We start from the raw sequence: 21,157 nt of genomic DNA, 5'->3' as shown, positions 1-21,157 counted from the left end.
AGAGCTGTTTCTTAGGTTCATTCACTCGATAAGTTTCTGATGAAATGATAACGAAATATCCATCTTTTATTGATTTTGTAATATCAAAAAATATAATTTCAATATGAATGTCCAAGAAAGCTATGAGTTTTATTTGCAGCAGACTGTCTTGAATTGAAATCAGTGACCCGGAGTGAAAATAAGCACATTGAGTATTCCTGGATCCAAATGCCTTACCCTACTTACAGCTCAGTGAGTTGCAGAAGAGAATATAATGCAACTATATTGCTTTGAAGAGCTGCATCATACCAGCAGCATTTCTAAAGAAATGAATCCTCCCCCTGCAGAAACGGCTTTATCCACTGAGCTACTACTGGCATTCTCAAACTCATCTGTAAAAAACTAAGCATTAAAAAGAAGCATCCAATTTTTAGCCATTAAGTGAATGTATGCTTTTAAGGTTAACTGAAATATTTTTACAGCGTCATCCATCTTCCAGCAAGTTGAACAGGCATTACTTAATTTCACTTCCAATAAAGTGACAAGGCATTGTTATTGGCAAAACATAATGGAATTTATCTGGAAGGAAGAATAGTGGGGACTTCAGAAATAATATCCTTTGAACAGGAAGGTCACTAAAAGATGTCTGATACAGTGAAAGCCCTGAGGATGTAAGGTGCAACAGCCCCCATCCCCTCCAAACAAACAACACAACACAAAAGCCACAACAGTGAGGAAAGCAATGACACAACATTATTCATTTCTTTCCATGCATTGGAATGATAACCTGCCTTTAAAAGCAGAATACTGTCAGGTAAACTTAGCTTTTAGTGATAAAGCAAAATAGATTTTTCTCCAGTATTTAAAAATTCTTATGGGATACGCATGCTGAAGACATAAATTTTATCCAAAATCTGTTTTAAGTTACAGAAGCTAATTTTAGGTTGTCACAAAGGACTAAATAGGTATACTGCATGAAATCTGAAACCTGACCCAGAATCTGTAAGCAAGATGTAGTACCTGTAATGTTAATACATTTAATAAAGGTTGGAAAGGTCTTATAAAAACCTCCATCTTGGAACAACAAATTAGGACTTTAAGAAGGCAAACTTTATATGTACATGTCCTACTTTAAAACGGACCCATCTCTAAGTTCTAGCATGGGGTTGTGCTTTCTCAACTAGTAAGGGGCTCCATAAAAAGCAGTTAAGTCTTTATGCACTTAAGTCTTGCCTAAATCCCTATGTTATCTCTGACTTTTTATCTGGAAGTTTTATTTGGTATGAATCCTTTAAACTGGTTAGTTTATATATTAGCCTAATCATGCCTTCATCATTATTTTTTTTGCCTCAACTTCAACTTGAAATCTTGCTCATGTTGCACATTCCCAGGAGTGAGTTCTTCATGGCACAAAGGCAGTACATGATTTAGCATAACTAGCACACTGTGCTAAAAGTCCAGAGCTGAAAAAACTATGCTTGGAATAGGCAGATCAAGCTAAAAGGGAACAACAGCAAGGCAGATGAACTCGGTTTCATCCATTACAATTACTCACCAAAATGTAGTCACCGTGTCAGTAGGGAATTTTAACCAAATAGACATTTTTTTTAACCTGAAGTGATCAGCAACAGACTGTATTTTCTCTTGTTAAGTGCTGTGATAAATACCTCTTTTCTTTCTCTCCTGGGATTAAAGCTAGAGTAATGCTGATTGCTTCGGAAATCTCATTTACAGCAGATAAATTCCCAAAACACATTCTATAATTACAACAATAAGAGAGATCTGTACTTCTGTCCTGCCCTGTAGCACTGGGTAAAACTGTTAAAGATTATTAAAGTCACTGTGGTGACATGTAGACTCTTTCCTAGCTAAGTCAGACACCTACTTCAATTTTTTGAAGAGAAATCTTCTACATGAGAAAGAAAACACCAACAACAGCAAGATCAGCTACTGGGAATATGCAAAAAAAAAGTGCTCAATAAAAAAAATTCTCAACATCCATCAATAAACATGCAGTAAAGTTTTAAGGCAATAGTTTGCACTGTTTCAATATTTATTATTGCAAAAACAGGTGCTCTTATTTTATAGTAATGTTTTCCTGAAATCTTAGGGTGGAAGAAGTATTTTAGAAGTATAATCAATATTCTGCTTTCTGAAGCCTCACTGACTGCAAATTCAGAATTGTCTTATTTTCAACCAACATTTCTACCTTGGAAAGGCAGAAGCAAAAAGAAAGGCAGAGCTCTGAGGAACCTGCTTGTAAATGCCTCGAAGAGCACCTCACATGGGGCTGGTGCGTTGGAAACTGTAAACAGTTCTCTAACCAAAACCTAAGTTGTTTTTTTTTGTAATGCTGAAAACACCATGTTGTCTTTTCAAGAAACACAGATGCAAAAGAGTGTCAAATACACAAATGGAAGAAACGCATTCTCACGTGGCGTTTTATACATCTAAAGTATCTTGGCAAGTGGTCAATCTGAAAGGTACTTCTAAGGGTACACTTCCAATGAAGCAACATCAACATGATCTAATAACATGAAGAGCTACTCAAAAGTGTCCTTGGCATGCAAACAGTTTACTGGGGAAAAGCTGAAACTGTTTAGATAAATGGTTTCATAACGCACTGCTTCTGATTAAGGTGTAATTCAAAATATAGCAGCTTACTCGTAAACTTTAATTTCCAAGGAGCTAAACTGATCCCTTGATGTTACACCAAGAATTGACTCTGTAATTTCCCAAGCAGAAAGGACCATTACAACCTTGTGATTTAGGCTGCTAGTTAACATGAATTTCCTATCAGTATTTCCATTCCCAGCCTGCATCTTGCCACCCCCAGGCTGCAGTTTTTTTTAAATGCTCCTTGGCAAAGAGTACACAGGTGTTTCTAACACTGAAATTGGAACCTATCCTAAGGCCCAGAAAACTGTCAACACTGTAACAACACGCAAAAATGTGCAGTATGGATTATACTTCAAAGCATTGTACAAACTTCCCATTCATAAATCCATGACATTTCATATGTGCTGCTTGCAAAAAATACGGGTGCACAACTTTATAGTTATGGTCCCCACAATTCACCACCTGAGCTTTTTCCTCAACTACCACAGGTACCTTCTTACAGAAAGAGTACTTTCTTACAGGAAGAAAAAAATTTTGTACCATTCATAAAAAACATTTTTAAAACAATGGTTATTTAAAACTTTCATCTTTTTTAATTCCTATTTTTGTGTTTCATAAAATACAGACAATGCTACCACAGTAGTATATGTATTGGAAAAAATAAACATATATTATGTGCTCAAAAAACTTTTTCTCTTGGGGTGCATGATCAAAAAAGTTTGGAGACCCCTGCCCTAGACAGTTTTAAAAACTTAAATGACAGCTGCACAATCTAAGATGAGGAAATCATCTTAAACAAATTAAAAATTGGAATTCTTACATACAATGTAAAATAGAAACCCTTACTAGAAAGTCCTGCTACTACTGAAAATAGTTTAAGTGAGAACTAAAAATAAAGCTTTTCAATAGCAAAATTTCAATTCATGTATTTTGGACTTCATAGGAATCAAAAGCAGGATAATCTAGATAAGAAACCTGCCCAGAGACAAAAGGCAGACAAAATAACTTGCTCTGTGAGAGCACAAAAGGAGAAGTCACTATCTAGATCTCACACTTCCAGCACAACCTTAAGTGAGTCAAGTACAGCAACATCAGTTCTGTTTTTCTGGTGGCTAGTGTACGTCTTCCCCATTTAATAACCCAAATCCCAGCTTTCTGAATTAAAACAGCCTTCTATTTCTGTCTATACAGAAAGCAATTTAGAGGTTTTGAATTCCCTTGGCATCAAGTGGGATAAAAACAATATATTCAATGATTCAACCTCATAGGCAATTTCTTAATTACTGCTGTGTTATAGGTATAAGCTGTCATCATCTCAAAGTTATTTAAGGCATCATACCATTCAACACCGTTTTGTTTAATTAGGACTCCATCTTTGAATTAAATATCAATTTTTAAGATTTGTATAAGCATACAGAAATTAAGCAATGTGACTTTGTTAGTCGTCTAGAGGCTAAAACCACCTTTCCTTCTCACATACAACCAGACTCCTGCTCTGTACTTTTCATTTTGTGCTTTCATTCATTTTGGAAAGCAACTTGGAGTATTTTAAGTTGCTCCTAAGAAAAAGCTTTAGTGACTTAGGAGTCTAAGAAACAGCATGCTGATATATGACTGATGGAATGATAAAAACGCTAACCCCAAGTACTCAACACCAAGAAACAGCAGGGTAAAATGTTTCAAAGTGAACATCTAACCCAAAAAGCTTTACCACAGCATGGTAAAACTGAGTTCTGAAGTCAATGACTGTATTTACTGAGGTATCAAAGAAGTACTCAGAGTACTGCTGCAATCACCAGAGCAAAGTAATTACTAAACTTGTTAGGAATGGCGTCCTTCTAAGCCATCTATTTAAAGATCATTTCATCATCCACCACACACGTTGATTTTAACTTTTCCCAGGAAATGATGCTCCACTGAAATCTATGCTAATTAGTACATAGACCTAAGGCAGGTGTAACAGGACCACTGCCTATAGACAAAGAAAACCTAGAATTACTTTTCAGAGGTGCAATACATCTCTCTGTCCAAATCAAGTTCTCTCAAAGTCACTAGATAATTTATTCCCCAGAGAACCCTCATTAGTGTTGCAAAATGGATGTTGTTTATGAAGAGACAATTGCATTACTAGAAAATTAGATTTCAATTCTCCTGTATAAACGTACCATAGTTTGCCCATTTCCTTTCATATATTATACAATCCATAAAAGACATATATATCTTAACTACTGTTAGTTTTTTTTTTCTCCCCTCATTTCTAATCACTTGAAATTACTTTAAAAGCTTGTTTGATAAAGATGAAGAAATTCAGTCCTAGTAGAATGCCGGTGGTTTCAGACCAGAGCATCTCACTAAGGTATGTGCTAAAAGATCCACCAGGCTTCTGTTACTAGACATGCTATTTTTAATTGTATTACAGCCTCGCTTGCTTTGACAGGAACTATTACAGATGCCTCATATCTCCAGTTTAATTACAGTAGTTTTTTGAAAAAAAGAAAATAAACAAGTTATTGCAACTTGACACTACAGCTAAGAATGGTTCTTCAACAAACCAGTTTCCATTTCAGTCATCTAGAAAACAGATTCGAGATTGCAGGGTTTTTTCTTTATACTTTTCTTTTACATATAATCAGACTTGATAGTTTTCCAAAATTACCAAATACTATAACCTTAAGATACACAGGGAAGAAAAAACTCCCCAGAGCAAAGTCTTATATGACACTGGACTGTATCGGGTTTCAGTATCTTCTCAAAAATAAATACAAGAAAGCAGTTCTTTCTTAACTTTGATATATTTCATGAAGGAAAATGCTTTATGAAAATTCTACACTAAAACACGAAGTATCCACAAAGAAGATTCATTATGAGTATTGCCAGAAGAAAGTGCTTTAAAATGTGAGCATCATCATAATCTGAGATATGATCTCCAAAGAGTCAATACAACTCATTCTTTACATTCAAACTGCATGCAACTTCTACGGGAAATTTATCAGTATGAGGGATAAAATGAAAAATATAATTATTCTTTTTGTATGTTACAAAAGCATATTTTTCAAATTGAACTTTTAAATTTTGGTTTGATGTTTGGTTTGAATGAAAGCAATGCTTTCTGCTGTTTTGTATGATTTAATTATTTGGCCACTGAACAGATGTCATTCCATCTACTAAAATTCATAACCATTCAAGCTCTCAAAGTTAAACTATGAATGCCATTATATTAACTACAATTTTAATGAATTATGTCATTAATGACTTAAGAACTGTAAGAGGCCGATCCTTGCCAAGTTCTAAAGGAAATAATTTAATTAAATTTCAGAGTATTTCATTATACAAGCAACTTTGTAGCATGATGAACAATCAAACTAGACACTCAGTGTAACAACATACCATTAACCCAAGTGCTTCAGTGTCAAATGAGGACGGCTCGCTCTCCTCTCCCTTCATCCAGAAACACAGACAGGAGAGGAGGGGCACAGATGATTTCTGTTAATACTAACATACAAAATGCCCTTCCTTCCAATCACTTGCTGCTGTTAGCGCATGCACCAGCATTCAAGCCACATGCCATCATCCCTGCAGCAACAGTGCCAAGCACTGCTACACCAGAAAGTACTAAACAGAGGAGGAAAAAATGTATTCTTAATATCTTATACGCACTCAGCATCTGTCATTTTGTCAGATTCGTGTCTTGATTGGGCGTGGACAGTGGGTATCACAGTATCCTACTTAACACCACATAGAAACCTACAGCAGGGCAAAGACTGGAAGGGAGAAGGGAACATGACAGCACTTAAAATACAGAAAACATAACTACTTTATAGTGGATAAACAGCTACTGATGTTTAAGTCTGCATAAAGTGAATTGATATATGATTACTGTTTAAAACTGTAAACATAAGAAACAGATTACACACTTGTGTTTCTAACTTAAGGCACAAGTTTTATTTTTTTCAGTCTCAGAGTTGAAGGAAAGAGTGGAAGGAAACCTTTTGTATGAACATATAAGGTGCATGCACAGTGGAATTAAGGAACACAGCATTCGCTGAAAAAAATTCCCAAATGCTAGCATGCACTTAGTAATTTTACTTTATTAGGGAATCATGGCAGATTTACTTTTTTTTCCACACCCAAGAATGCAATAATTCATTCATAATCATGCAGCAGAAATTATGCTGAGGAAAGAACCAAGTCTGGAAAAAACTGCAGGTTCACAATACTGTGGGGAGAAAGGGCTGCTGTGTAGAACAATTTGCTATGCCCATCCCTAAACAGAGCAGACCAATAGCCTGTAAAGCCTTTAAATCAAAACACCAGTAAAAAGAAAAAAAAAAGTCACAACAATCTTAATTTCAGCCATTATTGCTGCCTTTTGAACACATCCAGCTTCTCATGAAAGGCTTTTCTGTAAAACCTGAGGATACACACTGCAGCGGAACAAACCTTGTCATCTTGTACACAGAAAAAATAGCTGAAAACATGACATTTTGTCTTTTCCTGCTCCTAAAAAACTTTTCAGGATGAGAAAATACAGGACTGGCAGGAGGAAGAGAAATGGGATACTGCCCATCCTCCTCCCCTTCATTTTAGATTTCAACAAAGTCAGGTTATATACAGTAGCATGATAGAACACAGTGCAATTTCTTGTAGTATTCTCTACACCGCTCACTTCAATCTCCTGCTGTAATCCCGTCAGTTCCCCTCTCACAGACACATTTGCTCTTATTTTATCTACCGCTAGTCACACCTCTTTCCTACTTCACTAATCAAAAAAATCACGTTATCAAATGCAAAATACCACGGGAAAAAATAACCTTAGGCCAACAAATGATTAAATAAAAAGAATCACAAAGATAAGCCTTCTTATACAAGAACACACAAAAGCATGCATTGACAAACGCTGAGGAACGCACACTTTTAAACCTCAGGAGAAAGAGGACATCAGCATTCCTTCTTTTCTCCAGTTTGGTTACAACATTCTTGCATTTAGGCAAGTAAAACTGCCCTTCTACCTTCTGTGACCAAAAGCAGAGCATTACTTCAGACACAACACAAGAGGGAAGATTGCCTGTTGTATTATCCCTTTTAAATAATATTACAGGAATTTACTAAGAGTAATAGCACTACGAAGCCAAGTAAGAAAGAGCAAAGGACTGACCAGAATAAGGCAAAAATCCTGAACAGTTAGAGCTTTTTACTGGCTATTCTTTAAATCTATGGCAGTAATTTATTTACCTAATAGTTTTCCAAGGCTTTTTTTGTATTAAAAGTAGTTCAAAACGTTATGTCCAGAGTTAACCACTACACTAATACTGTGACTTTATGTACCTGTGCAATGTTCTGTGTGAATTTATTTTAATGACTTTGCAGCATTTTATTCTACAGTTGATAATTTAACTGCTTGGTTTAGACTATCTTTAAGGTACAATAAAAACCTGATACAAGTACTTTAAAAAACAAACAAACAAACAAAAACAAACAGTCAAACAGGCCCCTGTCCAGAACCTTGCTGTCCTCTCCCACTACTCTGAACATAAGCTGCTTTAACGAATGGATGGTTACTTCTCACTTATTTGTACTTAGGAGCTGATGGTGCAAAATACGCTGAGCCCCTAGGGGGCACAAATGACCACTCACACTTCTCTACCCCACTGCACTGCTGGACTAAACACCAAGTCAGGAAACATTTACCAAGTACAGCTTTCTGGTCTCTCTTCTGAAATACTCAGTGTAGAGAAACTTAAGCTAACTCTTAGCACCAAAACCAGTGTACCAGCACATTTGACATGATTTATTTCAGGAAGTTAGAGCCTAGTGTAGCTCTTACGACACAAATGTTCAAGTGCTGGATCACAGGTAACACTGCATCTTTGTATCTCGTCTCAATGTTCAGAGCATATATGCTACGTGTTAACTGTGGGGGAATGAGGAAAACCTCCAGATGATGATCTGTCCAAGACCAATAAACCTAAGGTTAATCCACATGGAATTGTACGGAAATGACCAGAGAAAAGAAACTATCTATCTAGGAGTCTGTGCGAACTACACTATCCTGCAGCAGAAAATGATCTCATCCCTTCCCCCATTTATAACTGAAATAAGGACATTTATGCAATAAAAGATACAAAGAAAATATTTCAATTAAATCTATATGCATGCTAGTATTGAGGAAAAAAAAAAAAAAAAAAAAAGAATAAGGGCTTGTTTAGAAATCAAAGTATTTTCAGTTAAATTAATGTTGTGGTCTTAGAAGCTTCCTAGACTAATTTGCAGGACAGATTTATTTTAACATGAAGCTCTACAACTGCCTTAAAATGATAGGCAGATGTATGGTTACTGAAGAATCAAGTCCTAGTCCCAACTCAACATGCCGATCACTACTGCTAACACAAAGGAGACAACAGGAACATGTCTGCGGAAGCCCTGACCTTTAAATTAAATACATACAAAATATCTGAAGCAAAACCAAACTAGGCCATTCATAGACAAATGGATATACAGAAGCAGGGAATTGCATCAGTTTATTTGTGCCAGTGTGAGAGTGTGCCTTGTGCACATGCGCACAAGGAAACAAAAAAGAAAATATTAAACAATCTTCCTGCATGCAAGTTTTTTGTTGCCCCCCCCCATTTTTATTTTTTATTTTTTTTTTTAAGTAGTTGCATAGCTTTCTTGTCCCTTAGAGGTAAGAAGAAAATAAGAAGAACACAAACTACTGAAACAAGTGAGCACAGTCTTCTAAAAACATGGAAGAGGAAAGAGGTTTCTACCTGTAAATGACAAGTACAGTATTTTTACTGAAGGGTTAACAGTTCCATTTACTACAGAGTGCCATACCTGTTGAAGTTAATGTCTGGATAACTAGAATACTCGGACTTCATCTTCGCATTGCGACGTGGAAAAGTACAGAAGAAAGCATTGGCCAGAAAGCTAGCAATCTGTTCTTGTGACATTGTGATGGAGTGATTCATCTTTTGTTTCAGTAGAGGTACTGGCTACCAAGTGGGAACAAAAGAAGTGAGGGGGAGGGAGAGCCAGGAGAGAAGGGAGGGAAGGAGAGAGAAAAATAATTAGCTTACCCATTTTAAAAGAAAAAACAGCAGCGCAAAATTACATTTGTTAAATTAGAGCAAGAGTAATTTAGGCCATTGGCGAACCCTTTAATCAGCAGCACCATTAAAGTCAAGAACAGTTTATTCAAGACAATTGGGAAAAAGCTTGCTTGACAAACTGCAGATTTCTAATCAATAATAATAATAATAAAAAAAAAAGAGACCAAGAACACACAACTTATCAAACAAAACCAGGGGAAAGAGAGGACAAAAAATAGACAGGGCTTGCAATTCCTGGGCAATCTTAAAAACCGAATTAAAAAAAAAAAAAAAAAAAAAAAAGCAATTTTGACAGTTGTACAGTTAAAAAACCCTAATGAATGTTTTCAGTTACAATAATCAAGCATTGTACTTTACAACGAAAGGTGGAGGTCACTCCACAGATCATCCTATGACTTCATTTTTTTTCCATCCTCCCTGAACTAGAAAACAGACTGATAATCTTTGCAGGAAGTATAGGATCATTGATTCTTTTATAATCTGAATGAATAAAAAAAGCACAGCTTCATTTTGGTTTTCATTTTGGGGTTTGACTCTAGTTGTTGTTGTTGTTTTCCAGTTTAAATAGAAACAAAATTGGGGGGGAACAAACCTGAGGTGTTACACATCTTCCATTTTATCAGGGTTTAGTCTATTGATATGGAATATTCCCTCACCACATTCAAGGTAGTTTATTTAAAAACAAAACAAAAACAAAAAAGCAATAAAAAATGCACCTCTATTTACCAAGGAGTCAGTAACAATTATGATAAATCCCCTTGGCAGAAGGGAGAGAACAGAGTTTTCACTTCTTCCAACACTCAGCCTTCGCCATTAGCCTAGCCCCAGCAGAGCTGAGCAGCTACCTTTTAATCCTTGCAGTTATGAATACAGAAGTTGCTGCTAATTTAGACTGTTGAATACACAGCCCTGTTTACTCCACAACACAAGTTTTCCTTCATTCTTGTAATTACTACATTCACTGCATCTCATTCTGTTTTCTGCCTATTTAAGTAACAAGCTACATTATGATGTCTGAAATCACACAGGTAGAGGGGGGGAAAAGAAGTCTGAGAAGCTCTCAGTCCTATAAGCCTACAAAACTAGGTTATGCTGAACAGTATATTTTACTGGAACAAGTTTAACTTCATATAACCCAAAAATGAAGTCTGACGAAGTCCTTAACCATTTATTAATGGTTAAGAACTGGCTGTACTGGCTAACAGTACATCTTTATAATAGGCATTACTACATGAACTTCTGAATCCTGTGTGTTACTTTGTGTTCAGAAACTTCTTGGCAGTCTCAAAAAATTGTCCTACCAGTGAAAGCAAAAGCTTCAATATTCATATTGCTTGAAATTATCTACCTGTCATAGAACATCTTCTGCACGAAGTAAGAAAAAATTTGTTGAACTTGCACCAGTTCAACAAAAATCAGTGTAGAAAATTGTGACAAAGGAGCTTAGAAGTTAGTCCTAACCCTGCCAGTGTGTTATCATGCAACCTCACTTGTTTGACTAGTCCTATTCATTTCAACGAAATTATTCACAGTAAGGCTTTTATTAGCTTTACAACCCACAGAACTGATTCCTGTAACAATAACAAAGAATTAGTTGAAGTTTTTATGTGCACAAGTATTGCATTGCTCTAAGTAGGATAAAGTATGCTCTCACAGAATGCTTTATGAAAACATTACTTCTACGCTCTAAGAAGTGAAAATCAGGTGTTTCAAGCTTATTGAAGTATTTCAGTTGATAAGTGTGATTCTATTATATTGTTATAGATGTGTATTGTCCATTCTGTTCCCTCAGCTTCAGCTACATTCAATACAAAAGCTATATCTTTATTAAGAATATAATGTAAGCTTGATCTTTTGACCCTAGCCATTAGTTTCAGTTTGCAGAAAACCGGTCTGCCAGAGAACATTTTACTAGCTATGTTTACTTACCTGTGTGCAGATACTAGGGAGACAAAGCGCAAGCTTGACCATATCAGGAAGAATGGACTGAAACAAATGCTGGGCCTCTGCATCTTCAAGAACCTATTCAAGAGGGAAAAAATAGACCTTTTTATAAAGAATAATTTAAAAAAATAATCTCAGAAATAACTGTACAAAACAAGTTTGTGAAGGCAGGATGCATTCAAAAGAAATGGAAGGAAAAAACAGGTTCTATTAGCTTAATTCAAATCCATAGCATTTATTATCATAGTACCTCACTGCATTTTACTATGCAATAATCCACTAAACTGAAATATACAAACTATTCTCTCTCTCTAAAAAGTTGCGTGTCATCAAATGCACTACAAAAGAATCTTGAATAAGTTAGTTTAACTCTTTTCAAAGCAATGAACCAAATTCTCCACTAGTACAAATCACTACATAACCACTGAAGTACTGGCGTGGTTTGATTTACTTTCATATTCAGGCCGTACACCAAGGCAAGCACCTGTAACGTTCTCCTGTTAAGGACACAGGAACACACTGTGGGGCAGACCGATGGTCCTCAGCAGCAGCAACAGGAAATGCTCTAAGAGCACGCCAGCCTGGCCACTCTGCTCCTCACCCCCATCCCATCACGTTCCCCCAGTACCCACAGCCACCGGATTACTTTTGTTAAAGGATGCAACCTACCGGGTCCCTCAAGTTCTCCCATGCTGAAGCTGCCACCTCACCGGCCTCTTCCTGTAACTGGCTTCCCCAGATGGAGAGACCGCAACTACACGAGGTTTTTCAAAGCTTTTACACTCAAGACCTGGTCACACCCAGCCCCTCTGCCCCATTCTCAACTCCTTTCCTGACACTGCCTGGCCCGCAGCCTGTGTGTTTGGCAGCTTTGGCAAGTCCAATCTGGTTATCAAGCCAATGCAGCCAGAGCTGCCAGCAAGGAGCCCAGCTCTCTCTTCTAAGTTGCAAATGCCAGTTCCAAGCTCAACCAATGGAAATGAAGATGCCTACTTTCCAACACGTACTGTTCCCCATAAAACACAAGCTGAAAATATTGTTTGGAGGCTAGCAGTTTCGGATCTTCTGAGATCATTAAAATAACAGAAGTATCTCTGCTCTAGTCCATCCTCTTTCAAGTGATATGAAATGCCGAGTGCTCAGGAAGTTAAAAAAAAAAAAAAAAAACAAACAACAAAACAAATAGAGAACAAACAGCACACTGTGGGTATGTGTCTGTATGAAAGAATAAAATAATAATCCCAATGCCTACATAGTTACTTCCCATACATTACGTATGCTGCTCAGGGATACATACAAACAAGGTGAATTAATTGTGAATTGAAACAAGAACTTACAAAGAACAGCAAACCTAGGAGATCTGAAAATCATTCAATGGAGGAGGAATGCAACTAACTTTTTTTTCTTTTTTAAGACTAATAAATGTTTATCTCACTTCTACTGCTGTTGGCTACATATATACTTAGTTTTACACAGAATAGGTCAGATACTGAAAATTATCACCCAAACTTTATCATCATCTGCTCTAGCAGGAAACTTTTCCCTGTTCTTATGTGTGATGCTTTTACTTACCAGAAACAAACCAAATATGCATTTAAGGACTGAATTTCAGATCTCAATAAATAAAATGAATATGTAAGTTAAATCTATTCAAGAGATGACACTTAACCTCAGATGTCTACCAGGCTGTCAAATTCTGATATTCTCTCCCCTTCGGGTAACACTTCCTCTCTTCTAGAATTGACACATAAAGAGTGGCTGCTGTGCTTTGCTGACTGCCACAGACTGTACAGTATCACTTATCTGGTGACACATTACGGCACCGGACTTTGTCATAGCTGTCAAGGCTTCAACCTTCTCTTTATGCTTCTTTTAAAACAATATAACAATGGTATGAGACGATTTCTTCCCAAAGCAGAAGCAGGGCCAGCAACTGTTCAGCTCAGCTCTGATACAGAATACATAACCAGAAAGTTTACTTTTCAACTCTGAAATGCTACTTTTCATTCTCCTTATCTTCCTAATGTTGTACCAGAACAGCCTCCTTTCTAAATTATTCCCATACACAATTTTTACTAGACCTTCGCTAACAAAACCATCAAAATCGCAAGCTGTTAATGCTCAGAAGCATTTTCATTGGACTTCAGACAGATTATGCCTACATCAAAATGACAAATGGCTTTTTGTTGCTATTCCTACATCTAAATGACAAACGACTTTTTATTGCTGCCGTTGTATTTTTTGAAAGGATTGTCACAGGGTAAGTCACTTGAAGGACCCCACAACTTCAATACGACCACTACAAGAGCTAAGCTCACAAACCTTGCCAAGGAACTGCCAGCTCTACCCTTCTCTAATTGAACCAAGCAGCCTAAATGTCCCTGTTTTAAATGCTCCCCTATTTGGGCACAGCTCTTCTGACTTCTCCCAAAAACTTTCTCCCTAAAAACAACTCTTTGGGTGCAATATTCAGTCCTGTGCTTCTCTTGAGGCTATAAGCCATTACTGAACAGCAGCAATAAGTCAGAAGCACACAGCCTTCCTCACCTTTAAGTTCCTAGAGAACCAAGTAACTTGAGTCACAGCCACATCAGTGTAATCCTACCCTTACCTTTTCTGCCCAGGTTCTTCCTATGAGGTTTCATAGGCAGAGAACACCTGCAAAACCCTGTCTGCTTCACCCTCATCCTCTTGACCACCAAAGCAGCATACCAGCAGCTTTTTAGGCCACCCACTATCAGTACATGTTCTCAGCTATGCTCAGTGCTGTGTGGAGCCTGGTTTTCATCTGTAACACACTTCTCAGACGTAGAAAACAATAAAAAAAAAAAAAAAAAGGAAAAAAATGACAGCCATGGAAGGTAAACGGACTCCAGGATATGGAGTGCTGACACCTGACAGACATCCCACGATACAAACACCAGCATGGGAGAACCCTGCAGCAGCACAAAGAACACCTGGTCACAGAACTGAATACAGATTTATTTAGAAGGAAACCCTCTTTTCAGAAAGCAATGACTTGTACCGATATAAGAAGCAACCTATTTAGAGTCGTACTGCATATTCTACTTACTTATTGTCACTGAAAGAGGGATGTATAATTCTTCATCCTCAAATACACCCACCCATCCCATGTTCTTGAGATCCTTCAGCTTACTGACCCAACAGGAAAATAACCCGGGGGACTAGTGCAGTGGAGGACAGGTAAGTCAGAGCAGCCTACCAAAGGGTCATGCATTACCAACCCGGTGCAGGGTAGGTAAAACAGAACCAGACAGTCCCCTTGCCAATGGGCTACAAAGCAACTCTTTGCTGAAGAAGCAGCGTTGCAGTTAGTGCAAAGCTGTTGCAAGAAGAATCTCACTGAAGAATGTCTAGTACAGGGACACCTGTATTTTATTGTATGTATTTTAAAATTCAGTAACTTTATTCAGTAATGTGCTTTTAACTATATACAGTCTTTTTCAAGGCTGCAACTATGCAAACATTAAGAAAAAGGAGTGAATTTCATTTTTGAATGTTCAGTATTTGTTTTATAACTTAAAGAGTTCTAAAATACAAAATGGTTTTCAAGAGTTTTTGATAAAAAATACATTAGCTACCATAGCAATTTTGTTTTTTTTTTAAAAGAATTGATCTTTTTCTCCTTTCCTTATTATACATACATACCCTCTGCAGCTTCTTTCAGGGTTTGAAGCAAAACAAAAATATATTGTTGACTTTATTCATAGTCCTCCAATCATGTAAAAATTATTTAGGAATGGAATAAGAGCAGGGGTTATCTCCAACGGGAAAGTACATGTAATCAGAGTTACAAAACATGAATTGCCTTTTTCCAAAGAAATCCCTCAGCGATTTCATCAGTATTTGCAGTGGAGTGATTGACTAAACAAAAATGACTTAGGGCTCCAATTCATAAGATGCAAATGGTTCAGCGAGCTGTAGCAGAGGTAAGAGCTCTTAGCCAAACTTGCATTGCAATTTTACAAAATGAACATTTACAGAGCAGCAAAGAGGTCTAACTACTGCTGTAAGTAATAGCCTCTTGTCACTATAAACTAGTCCTCCAAAATGTAACGAATGAGCATGCCTGACAGTCCCAGCAAGAAGGATCTGAGGTAGCATGGGTTGATAGTGATGGTAGAGTTTAAATCTAAATCTGACAGCTCATCAAACCAAACCAGCTACACATACAGAACACAAACTTGGACACCTCCATCTATCACATGGGAAGATAGATAGAATAATCAAGTCAGCAGGCAAAACAAGATGCTAAGACAGCAATAGCTTAATGTTTTCAATTTGTTTTTACTTCCCCATATTAACTTCAGCAGCAGGACAATGACCACCTGAACCACGCACGTTCTTAAGGACGAAGAGGAAAAACAGAGGTCAGACTTCAGACTTGATGTCTCGTTCCCTAATTCTAATGGGTTTCAGCCTCCTTTTTCCTTCCCATCTGTCACAGTGCTGCCTGTACTTTCTTAGAACTGCTTTATTTCAGTTCCTGCTTGTAAATGCACTGTATAATCAGCTACTGCACTGAACTGCCTTTCCAGTGAGTTTTCCTAATTGCTCTAATGTAAGATCTCATAGGGTTACAGGTGGTAATGGCCTCCTAACTAATACATTAGACCAACTGGGTAACTTCTATCTACTGTATTCACAGTAATCTTATTCTACTAGTCTCAGGATTCTTTCCTCACTACCTTCAATTTGTCTCAAATAAAACAAACTCTGTATTTATTTACAAGACATTAAGATCTACATATCAAACACTTCCGAACTGAGAAACCTGACAGCAAATAGAAGCGTAGCATATAACGTATCTAGTTTACCTAGACATACCATTAATATATCTCCTTGTCTTTGAATCGCAGACCTGAAGGAGGAAAGTGAACAAAGGAGTACTAGTCACATTTTTCCAAAGAGGAAGACTAGCTCAGTGCCACATGCAAGAAATCTGGTATCAGTCTGAACCATGAAGCCTAATGCAACTCAGAATGGTTTTCTGAATAGAAGTCTGATCAACTTTTGTGATTTTTCAATTTTGGTGAGGATTACAGGGAAAACAGAAAACTGAAAAAAGTGAGAACTAATTTGGGAGAAAAAGGAGAATACGAACTTGTGTTTGAAGGCTTAATTTCTTAAGAAATTAAAAAGAGCATTAAAACCTTTTTTCTATTTGTAAGCATTTAAAATGATATTTTTCCCCCATTCAGTGCACAGACTGTACCTCCCTTCCAAGAGGTCCTCTATTGCTGACTTGAGAGAAAAGCTCTGTTGTGCTCTCACTTTTCCACATAATATTAGCTCCTGTCCACATTTTGATAATGTTCATAATTTCCATTTCCCACTTTTTTTTCCCAAAAGTGTGTTCCACAAAAGACCCTCCGAGACATCCTGAAGTGTCTCCCCTTAAGCTAAGGCTTTCCTTTGAGATGATGCTTATACAAAAACTTGTGTATTTAAGCAATCATGTAACAGATTGTTAGTGTACAGTATAATGTCTTCCTTTTCTCTTAATTCCTGAGCACGCTACACTTACATACTTGTTCTCCTCTGTCCCAAATAGAAGTCAAATGCTTTTTGTTCACTGTTTGTGCAACACTTAAACCTGGTTGAGTCTCCATCCACAACTAAAGCACTTCAGTGCCAATAAAATAACCAAGCCATTGTCCATTATATTCAAGTCTATTAGCAGAATTATAATACCAGAACTACACTATTCAAGTCTTTTACCAGAACGTAGAACAGCCTCAGATTGCCAATCTGCACTGCCTTCCTTACTTTCATTCTTTTCATAAGTACTTTTAAGAGTCAGAGAATCCTGAAAGCAGACTTTCTCAATGGGTTATTCGGAACAGCTGGGAAACAAAACAAAAAAGCCCAAACAAGTTCTTGTTAAGTGACTTTGAAAACTAGTATATTAATTTAATATGCATGAAATAAAAAGCTTCACTAAATCATACTCTCTGGAAAGTCTTTTCTTCTGGCCAGAGAGCAGATGAACTCTATTTGAACTTCTTGTGCCTCCACTACTGGCATACCCAGTACCTAGACAGAGACTTCAGGCTGCAGCACACTGACTTGTATGCATATGTACAACAGGCTGTTGGCCATAATGCAAAATATTATACATATAAACAAGGTTGAAACCTTGAAGCAAAGCACGGGGGAGGAATAGATGAGAGAGGGGGCAGGGAAAACCCAATATTTTACTTTAGTTCCTATTTAGGTTAATGAACTTCTACAAGTCCAGGAAATAATAAACTCTCACCTGCCTCCTTTAGCTCCCTTACAAAACTAATTCAGTAGGAAACACACTTAGCTGTCAAATCCATCTAATTTCTTGAGCCCTTGTCTGATTAGAAACCAGAGCAAGGACAAAGTAATCTATGGAGGGAGGAGGAAAAAAAAAAAAAAAAAAAAAAAAAAAAGGACATAACACAGGATTATGCAGAAAAGACTCTTATTTGAGAAGAAGAATGCTTCTGACATTTATCAAAACCACAAACTGACACTTCAAAAGGAAAAAGGAAGACAGCTTACAAGGCAGAGGTTAATTCACTTTTGTTTATTTTTTTCCCCCCTGAAGGCTCATTCACGTCTTCTGCCAATCCAGCCCTGAAATGCTCTCTCAGGTGTATCATCCCTAACAACTGCAGCTGTGCTCTTAAAGCTTTTCAACATTCTAGATAAAGTCCAGTCATTTATGAGAGGAAAAAAAATAAATATATTTAATTTTGTATCTCCTTTTAATGGTTTTAAAAACCCCTTTTATACTTCCTCTGTACCAGAAATCTAACCTCAACCACACTCATTGGCAAGGAGTGAAACCTGCGTCCCAGCTCTCCCCAGGCCACAAGCAGGCTCCACCTGCACATGCTTGAAAAGCAATTCTATCCTGAGCGGAAGTGCCACAACCATATCCAAAGCAATGGCAGACTCCTGGAAGGAAGAGTCAAATACCACTTTCCAAATGCTCCTGAGTTGGGAAGTACAAAGCACTGAAAAAGGCTATGGCCTTGTTTTTATAGCAGGGCCATAACACGAGGGAAAAGCCTCCATCTTTCACCTGACTGAAAAGATGAGGATAAAATAGATCAGTTTCCACATTCATTCAAAACTTTTACCTCCCTAAAAAAAAAATACTTGGGCAGCGGGCAAAGTTCATTACTGCTATGATTTTGAAAACATCTGCTAAGACCTATACTAGGGGAACATCTAAAAGTTATCAGATACTTAACAATTATTTCAGAGAGTATCTCATGAGGTTTTGTTGTTTTTTTTATTACCACCACCACTTTTTTTGTTTTAACAGCTCCAGACATTAAAAACTTAAAGGCATAAAGCAGCTAAGGAAAACCATAGCAAACAAAAGAAGTTTCTTTCATTCATTTGCGATAGCAGGGTAAAGTATGGATAAATAAAAAATGTAATCTAATGGAAGCAAAGAAAATTTTCCATCAGCATTCTGCCCTCAAACAAACAAAACAACTAACAGAAGGTAGACTTTAAACCACAGATCTTCGTATTCATTATTATTATTATTTTAAACAGGAATGTTCCCAATACAGGGTAAAACTATTGAAGAGATCTTACGGGTTATCTTTCCATTGTCTCAAAGCATTACATATCCACAAACACTTTTGACTTTATAATTAGAACTACAACTGGTATATGTAGAAATCCCTTCCCTGGTAATCCTGAGTCTATGCAACAGTCATTGTGATGGTGCTTATAAAGCACCACTTCAAAAATACTCAGCTGTTTTATTGGGAAGTACAGAAAACGAACAATAAGCAATTCAGTACACATTGCCATTTCACCTCTACAATGCTTAGCTACTAGCATTTTGAATGGGTACAAAATGCATGTTTCCCTCTCTCCCCAGAGAAGCTTACATTTTTTTTTTTTTAACAATATGGGGACAAATTCCTTTCTGATGCTGTGAAAAGGAAACCCTTCTCAGCACATTCAAAAAGACATTTTTTAGTTTAGATTTGAAAAAGGTAGGCTGATGCAATGAAAATTGTTTGAAAACATCTGGACTAAAATGAAATCCAGTGAAGAGCAATGGATAGGCTCTTTTCAGCCTTGGGACATTTTGTTTCTTGCTTAAAAGCCTACCTTTGTAATGCTGACATCTCTGTACAATGCTCACTTCTGTTAGTACTGTCCAAACAATTATAAAAATGATTTATCAAAAAACCAGTCACCAGAACAATTTGGTCCTTTAAAATTCTTTCTGTTCCAATACCTCTGATTACAGCAATCATTTTCTTCCAGCAGGTCATTCAAACAACAAAACATACAGGAAAGACTGACATAGTTCCTAAGACCTGCTAGGAGTCAAGAATAGCGTAAAGCCTTATTAGAACCAAAAATCTCTCAGGATACACATATACTAAACAGCAATAGTTTTCTTAACAGTGTAGTCCTTTTCAAAAAAATTAAGGAAAATCCAGAGCTCAGTCATAATCCAACTACAGTCAAATCATCTTCAGATATGTTGAGTTTACATTCTCTTTCTTAGAAGAAAAGATGGAAATAATGTTTTAAAACAAAGGAAGTATCCTTTCCAAAATTGTCCAGGTATTTTCTAAGTTTTCTTAATCTTAAATTTAAGGGTATTTAATAAAGCTTAAGACCACAGGCTGAGGTTCTGTGGTTGTGAAATTTTGCAATTTCAATTTTTCAATGGAAATATTTACTTAAGAGCACGTTTTTTAATTTCATTCTTATCAGCTTGGTGATCTCAAAACACAAGGAAGTCTTAGAGAAGCAGTAGACAAACTGTCAGTAGAAAAATCAGAGGTGCAAATACTAAGTTATCAAGCTTTAAATGTGGTCCCTCTTCCATCAATTACTTGTATCTGACATCTTCTAAAAGTAACAAGCTCATGCCAGATGCACCAGTATACTATGTGGCAACACGTTCAAATGGGAAACTATACTTCCACCAAAAGATACAGTAAAGGCATCTTGTAGATTTTATCCCAGGTTTTACTAGTTTTATGCCACAATTCAACATAACACACTTGCTACATTGTTCAGTGTAACATACCACATCTCTTTTCCATTTCTTTGTATTATTCCTAAATACAAAGCACCAACTAATAGGAATAAGACTCCTTGTAGAGGAGACTCCTGCACCACTCATTAAGAACATCCTCCTATATTCTAGAAACTGCACAGAACATCTACAGTAGAAAAAAGTGCTAACTTATAAAGTATGGGCACATTTCCATATGAATGTTGCTAAGCCAAATTTTAGACAATAAATATTTGTGTAAATGTAAAATTTGTAGCACAATGAAGAACTTAATTTTTTTCAAGAAAAAGGAGATGAGCCGTTTGAAAGAACAAAACATCTGTAATATGGATGCATGATATTTACAGAAAATAGAAAAGACTATACATTTGTATTTATAAATTTATTTGCCTATTTGCTACACGTTTATCTTTAACGAATATATAAACTTGATAAATTTTAATAAATA

The 21,157-nt window shown here is 36.7% G+C and overlaps 1 protein-coding gene across 3 annotated transcripts in view; it reads right to left on the bottom strand.

Annotated features, from left to right (window-relative positions):
• Positions 1–21,157, bottom strand: part of PARG (poly(ADP-ribose) glycohydrolase) — a 63,569-nt gene that overhangs the window by 22,979 nt on the left and 19,433 nt on the right. For all 3 annotated transcript variants that reach the window (XM_084525326.1, XM_084525327.1, XM_084525328.1), the window contains exons 8-9: positions 11,637–11,729; positions 9,433–9,590 (exon numbers count right to left, since the gene is read on the bottom strand). In XM_084525326.1, coding sequence (XP_084381452.1) covers positions 9,433–9,590; positions 11,637–11,729 — 251 coding nt within the window. The remainder of the gene's footprint in view (positions 1–9,432; positions 9,591–11,636; positions 11,730–21,157) is intronic.

This window comes from Aythya ferina (genome assembly GCF_964211825.1).
Source record: "Aythya ferina genome assembly, chromosome: 7".
Lineage (NCBI taxonomy): Eukaryota > Metazoa > Chordata > Aves > Anseriformes > Anatidae > Aythya > Aythya ferina.
This window is presented reverse-complemented; position numbering and strand designations above follow the sequence as displayed.